This window comes from Narcine bancroftii, chromosome 4, assembly GCF_036971445.1.
Source record: "Narcine bancroftii isolate sNarBan1 chromosome 4, sNarBan1.hap1, whole genome shotgun sequence".
NCBI classification, from domain to species: Eukaryota; Metazoa; Chordata; class Chondrichthyes; order Torpediniformes; family Narcinidae; genus Narcine; species Narcine bancroftii.
The window spans coordinates 88,602,297-88,618,813 of NC_091472.1; the positions used below are offsets into that span (position 1 = coordinate 88,602,297).

The window sequence follows — 16,517 nt, forward strand, 5'->3', positions numbered from 1 at the left end:
AAGCGCTGAAGAGCTGGCTCTGAATGGGCAACTAAAGCGGCATCGTCTGCAAAGAGTATGTGAGAGATGGGAAAATTGACCTAAAATTATGAACATGGAAGAAACTAAAGTTCATCAGTAAAATGGCTGAAACCAGTTCAAACAGGATAAGTTTGGGGCTTAGGATGCAGGAAAGCAGAGTCAGCACGATTAACATAAGAATCTTCTATCCTTTGTGACAAGACCATAGGACTAAGATAAGGAATGGTAAGGTACAATAGAATGTAGGAAGTTGAGGTAGTCTGGATCAGATAAGGGTCTCCTAGCCCTGGACAGAAGTACCAAGTCATACATTTCTAATTAGCTAACCATACACAGATTTATACATATGAAATTAGCCAACCCTAGATAGAATGAGTCAACTCTGCATATCAAGAGACTGTAGCCCCGAGAATCAGGAAGGTGTGAATAAGGACAATGACATGAAGGGACACCGACAGGATAACCCCCCCTGGTTCTCCAAGTATACTGAAATTGCACGTAGGCAGGCAGGATTGCCTAATGCCAAACCTCTCCAGCAGGAGGCAGAAGAATGTAAGGGGGAGGGTATTCCTACACTGAAATCAACTGTATAAAAGTTGGGTGAGCCCCAGTGTGTGTGTGTATTCCCAGGGTAAGGGGAAGCACCCAACTTTGCATTGTTGTAGTAATAAATGTTCTTTGTTCTCAATTTTTGTCTCGAGCAATTTCTTTAAAGGTACTTTAATTCCTAACAAGTATAAAGAGTGCAAAGAACATAAAAGTATAAAATATTTACTTGTACAGTAAATACAATTAGGACATTTCTGTACATTCAGTGTACCAGCGATCCAATACATTCCTTACAATGCTTACATATTTAATCAGTGATGGGTCTGAAAGCCTGTTACATAGGGGCTGTTCCTTCAATGCCCAACGGGAACAGGATCCTAGATTGTGGTTCTTTTCCACCAAACCTTTAAGACAGCTGCACTAAGCTTCACTGCTTCCTTCAGTGGGTACTTTGAAATATGCCTTTCTATAGCTTTATCTTCCAGATTTGGAAGACCAACAAGTTTCAGGCTGTCCAAAGTGCGACTTTCACTGAGTTGATAAGCAGCAGTTAATGTTTGACTTAGTGTCCCAGCTTCCAAACAGCTATGCTAATAAGCCTATGCTAATTATTAGCCTATGCTAATAATATGTGACATTTACAAGAGATATGAGCATGTTCATTTTGCATTTAATTTAAAGTGAATTTGATACACAAATTGTGTATTTCTCTAAATTAATATGATTTCTGCTCTTATGCAATAAAGAATGTCACTACTCTGCTGCCATCCAGTGGGAACAACTTTCACTACAATTAAGGGAGTATGTTTTGGACAGTTAATTTGGATTCTTCTGGATTGCTTTGCTGGATGTTATGGTTTTGATTGGTGTAAACGTAATTCAGGTTCTGTGAGTTCTGTTGCTGATGCCCTCACAAATTAGTTATCAGGATTCATGTAATCTTGAAGGAGAAACTTAGCAATAGTTGCCACAAACTTTTCTTGGCATCCTGCAAAGAACAAGATTATTTGATGGACAAAAGATTAGATTGAGGAAAAAAATTGGGCAGTTTGGTACACTTTGAGTTATGGATTTTCTGACCAATTATGAGTTTCTCAGTGGAAATTGACAAGAGCCTGTTAAAGAAAACCCAAAGTTTTTCTGGAGAATGGCAGCATTTGTATTGCTGTACAGAAGTTTCTGCTGTCAATACATCCTTCAAAACAAAACACTAGGTTCTTGTTCATAGTTATTAAGAACTGTGGAACTGTTTTCACCAATTATCTTTGTGAGAAGGAATCTGAGCTTGCATTTACAAAGATCTTGTGTTAACATGCCCAAAAAAAACCCTTTAGTGCTTTATAAAGACCAGCAATAAACATTTTGGTCTTTTCTGCCCCACCACTGATATTTCAAGTCTTCTTTAACATAACATAACATAACAATTACAGCATGGAAACAGGCCATTAGGCCCTTCTAGTCCGCACCGAACCAAACACCCCTTTCTAGTCCCACCTCCCTGCACAATGCCCATAACCCTCCATCTTCTTCTCATCCATATACCTGTCCAACCTTTTCTTAAATAATACAATTGACTCCGCCGCCACTATTTATCCTGGAAGCTCATTCCACACGGCTACCACTCTCTGAGTAAAGAAGTTCCCCCTCATGTTACCTCTAAACCTCTGCCCCTTAATTCTTAACTCATGTCCTCTTGTTTTAATCTTTCCTCCTCTTAACGGAAATAGTCTATCCACATCCACTCTGTCTATCCCTTTCATAATCTTAAATACTTCTATCAAATCCCCTCTCAACCTTCTACGCTCCAAAGAATAAAGACCTAATCTGTCCAATCTCTCCCTATACTCTAGATGCTTAAACCCAGGTAACATTCTGGTAAACCTTCTCTGCACTCTCTCCACTCTGTTTATATCCTTCCTATAATTAGGCGACCAGAACTGCACACAGAACTCCAAATTAGGCCGCACCAACGTCTTATACAATCTCAACATCACCTCCCAACTCCTATATTCCATGCAATGATTGATAAAGGCCAGCATACTAAAAGCCTTCTTCACCACCCTATTCACGTGAGTTTCTACCTTCAGGGAACGATGTACCGTTACTCCTAAATCTTTCTGCTCTTCTGTATTCATCAATGCTCTCCCATTTACCACGTATGTCCTATTCTGATTCTTCTTACCAAAATGAAGCACCTCACACTTATCAGCATTAAATTCCATCTGCCATTTTTCAGCCCACTTTTCTAAGCAGCCCAGAAAAGTGGGCTGAAAAATGGCAGATGGAATTTAATGCTGATGAGTGTGAGGTGCTTCATTTTGTGTCTGTAAAAGTTTTCCTTAGGAATATTCGTAGTTAGACCAGGACAGCACTTGCACACTAATTGAGAGGGCCCTGGAGAGTGTGGTAGAACAAAATGATCTCGGGATACAGGTACTTAATTCCCTGAAAGTTTCAACATGGATAAACAGGGCAATGAGGAAGATGTTTGGTGTACTTGCCTGCATCTATAATGACATGGAGTACAAGATGTTAGCGGGACCACACTTGTAGTATTATTTGCCATTTTGATCACTTATAAGAAAGATGTCAGAAAAAGTGTAGAAATGATTCACGAAGATGTTACTGGAACTGAATAACAAATTATAAGGAGAAGCTAGATAAGCTGGAACATTTTTCCTTGGAGCATAGGAGGCTGAGAGGGAAACTTATCGAGGTTTATAAAATCACGAGGGGCAGAGATAAACTATTATGCCACAGTCGTATTTCCTTGTTTAGGGGTCTAGAACTAAAGGCCATAGATTTGGTGAGAGGGAACTGATATGGGCCAAAAAGAGGCAAATAGAACTAGCCTACGTAGCTAATTTGGTTGGCATGGACAAATTGGGATGAGTGGCCAGTTTCCATGCTACATCTAACACTATGACCCTATAAATCAAATCGTGTACAATGAGGAAAGCTACTGATAAGGTGCTACTGGACAGTCACTCCCTGTCGGATCTCTGGGCCCAGGAGTGGTCCTTGAATTCAGTTGGCTCCAGAAAAGGTGTCAGTAACATCCAGACTTGTCTTTTGTAGTACTCCACGGCAACAATATTTAGAAAAGGGAACCATTTCAAAGCTTTGTTATTGTTCTTTTCATATCCATCTTGGGGAAATAAGAATATGTGTGTACCCAAAATTAATTCACCATATGAATACACTTGTACTTGTTGATTGTGCAGTGCTCTCCCATTTGATTGATTTGGTGGCAAAAAGGTTAGTGAAAGATAAGCATGTATCCACCAAGAAGATCAAGGTTAGCAGATGCAGGAGACCATCCTCTTCTGTTGGTTCCCTTCAAATTGTTCACCATCCTTACTTGGAGGTATAAGGCTGGTCTTCATCGTTGCTGGGTTCCAATCCTGGAACTGTCTCCCCAGCAGCACTGGAAGCATCTTCACTAGATGCTCATCACTACCTTCTTAAGGGCATTCAGGCATACACAATAAATACTGGCCTTACTAGTGAGGGCCACATTCTGAAAATAAAAACATAATTTAACAAACGAGTCCTATTTTCCAACTTGCTTTGTCAATTCAAATTAAGGATGCACTAGAAAGTAACTAATCTGACATTGAAAACATCAATATTTTATTAACCATCTTAATGGACTTCCAGTAGTCAGTATTGCCAACTTAGCCAAGACTTGAGCACTTAAACTGGCCCTTTGGCTCATTGTGTCCATGGCAATCATTGTATTAATTCCATTCACCTGCATTTGCTCTGCAGTGTTCTGCGCCTTGGTGGATGAGGTTGGGTAGTCTGGATACCACTTGGATGTTGAGGGAGTACCACCACCACCATCTCGGATAACTGGTTGCAGGTTCCAGCAACTTTGGAGAGGGAAAACGCACTCTTGGGTGCCATTTAAACCTAACTCTCTTCATATACCTGTGCCCTCTTAGATGCCAAATGAGTTGCATCATTATTGAAGGTCTGGATGTTCTGTTTTGAATAAATTATAAGAGCTGAGAAGCAAGTGTCTCTTGGCCAACATCAGCAAAATCTATTTTACAAGTAATTTATTTAGAACATAGACCATTACAGCACAGTATAGGCACTTAAGCCCACAGTATTGTGCCGACCTATGGAAACCTACTCCATAACAATCTAATTATTCCCTACCTCACACCCATAACCTATTTTTCTTACATTCATGTGCCTATCCAGGAGCCTTTCTGAATGTACTAGCCTCCTGCACCGCTGGAGCAATGTATTCCAGGTTAAAAACTTACCTCTGACATCTCTGCCAAACTTTCCTGCATTCATGTTAAACTGCTATTGTCATCTCTAGAAAAAGGTGCTGGCTATCCACCCTATCTAAACTCCTCATAATCTTATTAAGTTACCTCTCATCCTTCGTCATTCCGAAGAGAAAAGCTGTATCTCTATCAACCTTGTTGCATATGATGTTCTCTGCAATCCAGGCAACATTAATTTAATTGTACATCCTGATGAATTACTATTTTTGTTTAATAATTAATGTACTTCAAAAAAAATAATTGGCTTGAGGAGAAGGTTATTTAAATGATTCCCACTTTCCAGTTATTTTGTGTCTTTCTCAGATATTATTTTATGTACTTATTCAGTTTTTAGTTTCTATTTTATTGGAACAACAACTTTTGAGTCTGTTTTTTTGTTTCTCCCATAGATGACACTCCAGACCTCTCCCATTGACTATATTACCTCAATTCAGATGTTCAACCGCACTTACACACTCTACTCACACAGGTTGGTAAAGTGTACGAAATAAACACAGAAACTGCTAGAAACATTCAGTTGATCAGGCAGCAGCGGTTAATGTTTTGGGTATGTGATCGTTGTCGGAGATGGGCAAGAGAAAACCCAGTTGGTTTTCAGTAGCAAAAAAAGGTGGGGAGAGTTAGGTAGAACTCTTGAGACCATACAAATTAATGAGCTGGGGTTTATTTTCTGATTCATCTGGATATACTAGATTCTCTGAAAGCCCATATATGTACCATTAAATATGTTGATTCAAAAAGTGAGTTGGTTTAACTTGCCAAATTTTATGTTAAATGATTCCCAAATTTTAGATATATTTTGTGCTTTCTTAATTTGTTTTCTCTGTGCTATGGAAAGAGAAAAGATATTGTATCACTGTGATCTTCTCTTTATTAATGCTGTACCATCATAGAGCAGTTTTAAAATTTTGTGGTAGTTTGGGTATCCACGCATCCAAGTGAAAAAGCCAAAATCTTTGCAGTGTGTTAATCTCTGGCATTTATAAATGACCCCATTCTGATTTAACATGGTACAGAAAAAGTCTTGTCAGAAATTCTCACCTTTTCTTGTCATCTTTTTCAATGGAGGTTTTAATCTTTTAAATTCTCTTTGCAAAGTGTGTTGCACAGGTATTTCAAGTTTTTTTTTATACCTGGCATGTTTAAAGTCCCTAGTTTGTAATTCTTGCGTCAATTCCAAGCTGCTTAAGAGTTTTCAGTATTGAGACAAATATCATTGAGAATTGTCTGTACCATTTCTTCATGAATGTTGCTTGAATCAACTCTTTTTCATTGTCTTTGTGTAGGGTTCCACAATCAGACCCTGAAATATAAACCCAGATATATTTCTAAGGACAGAATGATAGGCCTTGACCAGGGAAACTTGCACCCAGTCACTGATTCAAGCTTGTGTGCAACAAGACCTGCAAAATATCAATAGATTGATTGATGTTCTATTTGCAGCATAAAGCCTCAAATATTTACATGGAAGACTGTCTACCTTCCAATGAAATTTTCCATCCTCATCAATGAGTCCACCACCATCAATATTCTGGAGGTCAAGTTGGGTTTTCTGTGGTGGGTGATTCAGCGCACAAATCTCCGATATAGTTTCAATATCAACCAATCACCAGAGAAGAGTAGTTAGACTACACTCTGATAATGTTTTCACTCTGCGAGCAAAGCATCCCACAAGATCAGCTCACTCACATTCACTCCCTCAAACTAGCAGCATTGTAAGCCATCTCAAAGAGCAGCAGTGCACAAAGGCTGTTTCTGCAGTAATTTCCAAATTGATAACCCACAGGAAGGACAATATGAAAGCAGGCAGGTTTTCCTCTGGAGCAAGTGCCAAAGGGTTGGAAAAAGACCTGGAAGACGGTGGAAATATTTGATGCAAATGTAGTTCATGCTTGTTTGTGGATCACCCTGCAAAAAAAAAAGGAAAATCTGGGGAAAAGAAAGGATGAAAGATCATTTCCAAGAACCCCAAGCTTGTTGGATAGACCTAGAAAGCAATCCACCAATTTTGCTTGCTGCTACACTTTTTTTTTTCAAGGTTTGTACAATAGTAATTTGGTGAAGCAGAACCTAACCTCGTGCAAGATTCAGATGCTGACCATCTTGCAGCTGAAAACTTGTTCAGAGCAAGAAGGATCTGAAAAAGCTTTGACATGGGAAGTGAATCCGTACTTCATAGGGTGAAGGAAAATGGAGCTGACTATTCCAGCAGGGCCAGCTCTTAAGAGACGGGTTATCAAACTATTTGCTTTTATTTTGATTTACTTTTCTCATGTTTTAGTTATTTTGAAGGTAATAGTTATTGATTTTTACAATGAAAAATGTTCCTTGAATAATTTCTAATTAATTCAAACACATCACTTCTTAAGTCTAGCTATAATTGAACAAATAACTTTCTATGATAGAGGTCTAATTAAATATGAGATGAATCCAAATTCCATAACTATGTGCCTCTTTGTACAGCTTTTAACATTTAATAATAAATATTTATATTTTGACCTTTTTCGATATTTTATTGACTTTATTTTCAATTTTCAGTTACCTCGGGCTTGGACTGATGTCAGCGAGGTTGGCAATTTTAGGTGGAATTGAAGGGAGACCAAGTAAGTGAACATATTCGGTCATAGTTTCTGTTGTTGAAAGGAGAATATCACTGTGGTTTGCTGTGAGATTAGCTGCACTATGTTCAGCTTTGTAAGGGACTTGGTACTGATCTGATCAGAGACACCAAACTATTATCTCATAATGTAACATAAAAGTTAGTTGCTGGAAGAGTGGTCTGATTTCTGCTCTTTTGATCCAGAGACATCAGTTCAAATCTTACTGTGATTGTGAGGAAGTTTACTTTTAAATAATTAAGTTTGTTTATAATGGGATTTCTTTTGGAAGGAAAAATGCCAAGTTCAGTAACAGTAAATACAAAACAAGTGGATTATCCATAAAAATCCATCTGTTTCACTGAGGTCCTTTCACAGATCAAGTCTGTGTCCTCAGAGAAAAAAAACTGCTGATGTTGGAATCTTAAATAAACAATAAAAATCTGAAGGGACAGCATCCATGGTGAGGAATGGTCAGTCAGTATTTGAATTTGGATCCTTTCTTGAGAAATCTGTGTTCTTGTGAGGACGTAAGGGGTTAAAAGCAAGAGAGAGAGCACAGCTCGACTTTGCAGCAATATTATAAGGCGGATGTGGCAATTCAAAGGGACCAATCAGCACGAAGACTAATCACAGGAATTTAATTTGAACCAAGCAGCTTGAGCAAGGTTTGATAAGAGGTTGTAACCTAATGTGTATGTAGCCAAAATGTTTGGCCTGGAAGTCAGCCTGAAGAAAAATGAGGTCCTCCATCAGCCAGCTCCCCACCATGACTACCAGCCCCCCCACATCTCCATCGGGCACACAAAACTCAAAACAGTCAACCAGTTTACCTATCTCGGCTGCACCATTTCATCAGATGCAAGGATCGACAATAAGATAGACAACAGACTCGCCAAGGCAAATAGCGCCTTTGGAAGACTACACAAAAGAGTCTGGAAAAACAACCAACTGAAAAACCTCACAAAGATAAGCGTATACAGAGCCGTTGTCATACCCACACTCCTGTTCGGCTCCGAATCATGGGTCCTCTACCGGCATCACCTACGGCTCCTAGAACGCTTCCACCAGCGTTGTCTCCGCTCCATCCTCAACATCCATTGGAGCGCTTTCATCCCTAACGTCGAAGTACTCGAGACGGCAGAGGTCGACAGCATCGAGTCCACGCTGCTGAAGATCCAGCTGCGCTGGGTGGGTCACGTCTCCAGAATGGAGGACCATCGCCTTCCCAAGATCGTGTTATATGGCGAGCTCTCCACTGGCCACCGTGACAGAGGTGCACCAAAGAAAAGGTACAAGGACTGCCTAAAGAAATCTCTTGGTGCCTGCCACATTGACCACCGCCAGTGGGCTGATATCGCCTCAAACCGTGCATCTTGGCGCCTCACAGTTTGGCGGGAAGCAACCTCCTTTGAAGAAGACTGCAGAGCTCACCTCACTGACAAAAGGCAAAGGAGGAAAAACCCAACACCCAACCCCAACCAACCAATTTTCCCCTGCAGCCGCTGCAACCGTGTCTGCCTGTCCCGCATCGGACTTGTCAGCCACAAACGAGCCTGCAGCTGATGTGGACTTTTACCCCCTCCATAAATCTTCGTCCGCGAAGCCAAGCCAAAGACAATGTAGAAGCAATTGTATTGGGTAAAAATGTAGTGTGTTAACTTTTGATTGGGCCAAATATAACCCGACCCAAATGTAGACTGAACAAAGGAAAGTTGTAAGAAACTAGTAAGAGACTTTCTGCCTGCTGCTTCCAGAGAAAGCATGTCTGTGGCAGCAGTGAGCAGACGGCTCGAGTATTCTGCAGAATATATTAGTCTGACCAGGACGAAAGTTTGGGTGTTGTCATTTCACGTACTCTATCAACCGAACCGGAATCCACACTTGTACATTTTGGCTGATTTGTGACTCCAGACCAGTGGTGTTGATTGTTTTGCTGCCTCCCTAGTATAGGTGTAAATGCAAGTGTTCATATCTCTTGAACCAATAAACAAGAGTCCATTAGTTGGCATGCTGGAAGCAATTTTGCCTCAAGATGTTGCCTTCTTCTCCTTCCACCTCTGTCCAAACCACAGCCCTACGGACAAGTGCATAAAGTAAGAGCATTTATATAGTGGGAACCCCACCACCTCCTAGTCCTGATTCAGACATGCATCTCCAGGTCAAGTCCTGGAACCTCTCATTGAACAGTGTTCACATACAGACAGGACAGTATCTTGATTAAAGGTTTAGCACTCACTTCTCAAGGTAAATCATGGATAAATTCAATGCAGTCTTGCTGGCAAAATTCACATCAAAGCACAAAATAATTATTGGTTGAGAGTTTTTCAATTAAACTTTGTAAGTGTAAAATGTTGTTCCTGACATTTCACCCTCACAGTTTAAGTGGGCAGTTTGGAAATAATGACAACCAACCTGTGTGGAAATCAGTTTTGTGGCTTGTGTTCTGTATTATAATGAAAATAGCTTGCATTGTTTCGATCTGTCTTGGTATGAATTTGAATCAACTGTAGTATTAGCAGATTATGCATCCAATTTTCCTGGGAATTGTATAAGCAGTGGTTGATAGTGTGTTATTTTAGGTCTCAGTTTGTCATCCAGAAAATAGAATAGTACAGTGCACGTAAAGGCCCTTTGGCCCGACCTGTCTGTGCTGACCTTGATGATGATCTGACCTATCTCATCTGCTTGTACAGGATCCATAATCCCTCTGTTCCCTGCATGTACATCTGTCTATCTCAATGCCTCTTAAATACAGCTATCATATCTGCTTCTAGAATCTCCTGTGGCAGCACATTCCAGGCACCTACAACTTGGTGTCATTAAAAAAAACCCTGTATTGCCACTTTGAGGGATTTATGGGCTTACATTCCAAGATCTCTCTGTACATCTATGCTCCTAATGGTCCTACTGTTTACTGTCCTCTTCCATTTGACCTTTCAACTGCAATACTTATCTGGATTAAACACCATCTGGCATTTCTCTGTCCAAATTTCCGAGGTATCTACTTCCTGAAGAATCTTTTGACAACCTTTCTCACTATTCACAACTCCATCAATTTTGTATCATCTGTAAAGATCACTTACATTTTGACCAAGGCATTAATGTATGTACAAACGATAATGAAACAAATTATTTTACTCAGGGTACTTTCTCCCAAGAACCTTGAATACTAGCATTTCGCAAAGCTATCGAGAGCAACAAAAAAACCCAGCTGGATATAGTTATTCTATTTGCCAGCATTATTTCAATTCCTTCAGAAAATAAATCCCTTCAGTAATTATTACCCTGTCTATTCTCTGAAAATCTTTTGTTTCAATAAGATAACCTCTCGTTCTTTTAAGATCAGATGAATAAAAGCCTAATCAGAGATTTCCCCATTATCCCAGCAATCAACATTGAGAACCTTTTCTGCACCGTGTTCCTTAAAGGAGTGAGTGGAGCAAAACTGTGTACCTCTCTCCTGCTTTCAAGGAAAATTTGAGTGAAGGCTGGAGAAGTTAAAGAAATAAAACATGATTATTCCAAACAATTTAACAATTTTATGAAGGAAAGGACAGTTGAATTCTCACATTTTGCTTTCTTTGCATTACTCCCTTGCAGCTGAGAAAGACCATGATTTGGTAAGTTCTTGCCTATCACCAGGCTTCAAAGCTGAATGGAAGCATGCTGAAATTGTTTACAGCATTAAAGGACAGAAAGCAGGTATGGTATCATTTGAAGATGAAGTGATTCTAATTTATCAAAGTGCTTAAACAGTGGTAAATTTCCCCCAACAAATAGTGAGTTTTTATAAAATCTTGCAGCATCGAGAGGAATTGTTTTACATCCATTATGTCTGTTGCAACTCTTTGGGAAAGCAATATTAATTTCATCTCTAACTCTTATCCTTATCCTTAATCATAGAATATAGGTTGGAGTAGGCCATTCAGTCCTTTGAGTCTGCATCACCATTCAATGGATCGAGGCTGGTTATATAACCATATAACCACTTACAACACAGAACAGGCCAGTTCGGCCCTACTAGTCCATGCCGTAGCAAATCCCCACCCTCCTAGTCCCACTGACCAGCACCCGGTCCATACCCCTCCAGTCCTCTCCTTTCCATGTAACTATCCAGTCTATCCTTAAATGTAACCAATGATCCCGCCTCGACCACGTCTGCCGGAAGCTCATTCCACATCCCTATCACCCTTTGCGTAAAGAAATTTCCCCTCATGTTCCCCTTATAATTCTTCCCCTTCAACCTTAAACCATGCCCTCTAGTTTGAATCTCCCCCACTCTTAATTGAAAAAGCCTATCCACATTTACTCTGTCTGTCCCTTTTAAAATCTTAAACACCTCTATCAAGTCCCCCCTCAATCTTCTACGCTCCAGAAAAAAAAGCCCTAGTCTGCACAACCTTTCCCTGTAACTCAAACCTTGAAATCCTGTCAACATTCTCGTGAACCTTCTCTGCACTCTCTCTATTTTGTTTACATCTTTCCTATAATTTGGTGACCAAAACTGTACACAGTACTCCAAATTTGGCCTCACCAATGCCTTGTACAATTTCATCATAACCTCCCTACTCTTGAATTCAATACTCCGATTTATGAAGGCCAACATTCCAAATGCCTTCTTCACCACACCATCTACCTGAGTATCAGCCTTGAGGGTACTATTTACCATCACTCCTAAATCCCTTTGTTGCTCTGCACATCTCAATAGCCTATCATTTAATGCATATGACCTATTTAGATTTGCCTTTCCAAAATGTAACACCTCACACTTATCTGTATTAAATTCCATCAGCCATTTCTCAGCCCACACCTCCAGCCTTCCTAAATCACCTTTTAATCTACGGTAATCTTCCTCATTGTCCACAATACCACCAATCTTTGTATCATCCGCAAACTTGCTTATCCAATTCTCCACCCCTACTTCCAGATCGTTAATATATATAACAAACAATAGTGGACCCAGGACCGATCCTTGAGGAACTCCACTAGTCACCGGCCTCCAACTGGACAAACAATTTTCTACCACTACCCTCTGACACCTCCCATCCAACCATTGCTGAATCCATTTCACTACCTCCTCATTTATACCTAATACCTCCACCTTTTTTCCTAACCTCCTGTGGGGAACTTTGTCAAAAGCTTTACTAAAGTCTAAATAGACAACATCCACAGCTTTCCCTTCATCAACCTTTTTTGTAACCCCCTCGAAAAACTCAATCAGGTTTGTCAAGCATGATCTACCCCTGACAAAACCATGCTGATTACTCCCTAGCAATCCCTGTACCTCCAAATATTTGTAAATACCATCCCTCAGAACACTTTCCATCAACTTGCCCACCACAGACGTCAGACTCATGGGCCTATAATTCCCAGGTTTACATTTGGACCCTTTCTTAAACAGCGGAACCACATGCGCCACCCTCCAATCCTTTGTCACTATCCCCGTCACCAGTGACATCCTAAATATCTCTGTTAATGGCCCCACTATCAGTCCACAAGCTTCCCTGAGTGTCCTTGGGAATATTTTGTCCGGTCCCGGAGATTTATCCACCTGTATCTTTTTCAACACAGCCATCACTACCTCCTCTGTTATCCTTATATGTTTCATGACCTCCCCACTATTTTTCTTTACTTCAACTGGTTCAATATTTTTTTCCCTAGTGAATACCGAGGCAAAGAAATCATTCAAAATTTCCCCCATTTCCTCTGACTTCTCACTCAGCCTACCCTCGCTATCTACAAGGGGTCCAATTTTATCCCTCACTAATCTTTTACTTTTAATGTACCTATAGAAACTTTTTGGATTTATTTTTACTCTGTCTGCCAAAACCTCATTGTGCCTTTTTTTGGCCTTTCTAATTTCTTTCTTAAGATTCCTTCTACACTCCTTGTAGTCCTCCTTCAAACTCTCAGCTCCCTGCTCTTTATACCTCTTGTACACCTCCCTTTTTCTCCTAACCAAATTTTCAATATTCCTCGAAAACCAAGCCTCCCTATGACTTCCAGCCTTTCCTTTGATCCTCACTGGAACATATCTACTCTGTACCCTCAAAATTTCTTTTTTGAATATCCTCCATTTTTCATTTACATCCTTACATGAAAATATCCTGTCCCACTCAATACTCCCCAAATCCCTTCTTATTCCTTCGAAATTTGCTCTTCTCCAATCCAGAACCTCAACTTTAGGCCCCTCCTTGCTCTTCCCTAAAACTAACAGAGTTATGATCACTAGACCCAATTTGTTCACCAACATTAATGTCCAATACCTGACCTAGCTCATTCCCTAACAGGAGATCTAGTATTACACCGTCCCGAGTCGGTTCTTCTCCTCATTGATTTAGAAAACAATCGAACACATTTAACGAACTCTAGCCCATCCAGCCCTCTAACTGTATGGGTATCCCAATCAATGTGAGGGAAGTTAAAATCTCCCATGATCACTACCTTATGATTCTCACACATATACGTTATCCCCCTACAAATTTGTTCCTCTAATTTTCTTGGCCCATTTGGTGGTCTGTAATACACCCCTATTAGCACCCTTATGCCTCCTTCACCCCTCAATTCCATCCAAACAGCCTCACTGGACGATCCCTCCAGACCATCCTGCCACCTCACGGCAGTAATGTCCTCCTTAACAAGCAGAGGAACTCCTCCCCCTTTTTTTTTTACCCCCTGCTCTTTCACATCTAAAACAAATGTATCCTGGAATATTAAGTTGCCAGTCCTGCCCCTCCTGTAGCCAGGTCTCACTAATTGCCACAATATCATGACCCCAAGTATCTGTCCATGCTCTAAGCTCATTTACCTTGTTCACTATGCTTCTTGCATTAAAATATATGCATTTCAGAGAATGACCCTCACCTATATTCTCTTTTCTACCTTTTACCTTAATCTTCATCCTACCTTTGTTATCGTTATTATTCCTATCTAGGTGGCCATGCTCCCTTGACACTGCACTCAAACTCTGTTCCCCACCCCACTGCCAAACTAGTTTAAACCTTCCCCCACAGCTCTAGCAAATCTGCTTGCCAGCACATTGGTTCCCCTCCAGTTCAAGTGGAGTCCGTCCCTTTTGTACAATTCCGACCTTCCCCAGAAGAGATCCCAATGATCCAGAAATCTTATCCCTTGCCCTCTGCACCATCTCTTTAGCCAAGCATTCATCCTCCACATCCTCCTATTTCTACCCTCACTAGCGCGTGGCTCCGGCAGCAATCCAGAGATTACTACCTTGGAGGTCCTGCTTTTTAACATAATCCTGTTTCAGGACCTCATCCCCACTTCTAGCAAAGTCATTGGTCCCCACATGGACCACGACTTCTGGCTGTTGTCCTTCCCCTTGCAGAATGCTATGAACTCAATCAGAGATATCCCTGACCCTGGCACCAGAGAGGCAACAGACCAACCTGGATCCCCGATCTCGTCCCACAAACCTTCTATCTGTCCCTCTGACTAATGAGTCCCCAACTACAAGTATCCTGTTCTTATCCCTCCTAACCTTCTGAACCTCAGTGGCAGCCCCTGTGCCAGAGACCTGACCCCCACGACTTGTCCCCGTTAGGCTGTTCCCCACAGCAGTATCCAGTGCCGAATACATGTTGCTGAGTGGCACTTCCACAGGGGTACTCTGCACAGGCACTCTCCCTCCTTTCCTCACAGTCACCCAATTCCCTGACTCCTGCCTTCTAGGGGTGACTGTGTCCCTGTAACTCTTCTTTATCACTGCCTCTGCTTCCCTTATGACCTCAGTATCCTATTCCTGTTTTCTCACCATACCCCTTGATCTCTTTAGCCATAAGGGCAACATCCACATACCCTTTGATCTCTCTAGCCATAAGGGCAACATCCACATACCCCTTGATCTCTTTAGCCATAAGGGAGGTATCCACATACCCTTTGATCTCTTTAGCTATAAGGGCAACATCCAACTCCCTTTCAAATAAATCTAATGAACTGTGGCAGGGAGTTTCACACGTTCATTATTCTCTGAATGAAAAAGTTTCTCCTCAATGCAGTCCTAAATGACTTACCCTTTATCATTCGACTATGAACTCTTGTACTAGACTTTCCCAACATCAAGAATATTCTTCTTGTATCTAACCTGTCTATTCCAGTGAGAATTTGATATGTCCTTAAGATTCTCTCTCATTCTTCTAAATTCGAGTGAGTATAACTCTAATCTATCCAGTCTTTTATTCATTTGTCAGTTCTGCCATTCCAGGAATCAATCTGTTAAACCTTTGCTATAATCTAGCAATTGACAAAGTATTAAACTATGTATTGGCTGGTAAATGTATCTGCTTCTATATCATCCCCTCTGTCCTTGAGGTTGGTAGTGTACCTGACAATTAAGCTATGCTCTAAAGCAAATATACTTAATCGTTATGAAGCAATAAAACATCACTGGCTATCTTCTGCTTGGGATCCCAGACTTAAAATGATTATTGTATAACTGAAGCTCAGAGACAAATCAGTTACATTGAAAAAAGTTTAAGAAACAGAGTATCAAAATAGGTTATGCAAATCTTTTTTTCTTTTTTTGCATCCTCATATGAACTATTCTCCAGTCAAAGCTTCAAATCTTTACTTATCCATGAAAAACATGGAATATTTTCTGTTTTGCCTTGCAATGCTGACCTGTATTTGTCTCAAGATTGAATCGTTTATTTTGCTTCACCAGCATTTAATTGAGTGCACGGGTTTAAATGGCTGGAATCGGTTTCTACCTTGCTCTAAATAAAATTTTAATAAATTTTAAACATTTAATCTCCACAATTGGAGTTGTTTGTACTGACGATAACCTGAAGCTAATAAATAGCTGCGATCTTCCCTGTTAGAACCATAGAACAATTGCAGCACAGAAATAGGCCACTGTCGAACCACTTTTTCTTGCCTAGTCTCATTGTCCTTCATTCAATCCATTGCCCTCCATACCTCTCACATCTGTGTACCTATCCAAATTCTTCTTAAAAGTTAAAATCAAACTCACATCTTCCACTTCAGCTGGAAGCTCATACCACACTCCCCCACTCTCTTTGTG

At 40.6% G+C, this 16,517-nt stretch overlaps 1 protein-coding gene across 1 annotated transcript in view; it reads left to right on the top strand.

Moving 5' to 3' along the window:
* entpd6 (ectonucleoside triphosphate diphosphohydrolase 6) overlaps window positions 1-16,517 on the top strand; it is an 84,972-nt gene that overhangs the window by 54,390 nt on the left and 14,065 nt on the right. The window contains exons 8-10 of the mRNA XM_069931878.1: window positions 5,264-5,343; window positions 7,413-7,477; window positions 11,075-11,176. Of these exons, the coding sequence (XP_069787979.1) occupies window positions 5,264-5,343; window positions 7,413-7,477; window positions 11,075-11,176 (247 nt within the window). The remainder of the gene's footprint in view (window positions 1-5,263; window positions 5,344-7,412; window positions 7,478-11,074; window positions 11,177-16,517) is intronic.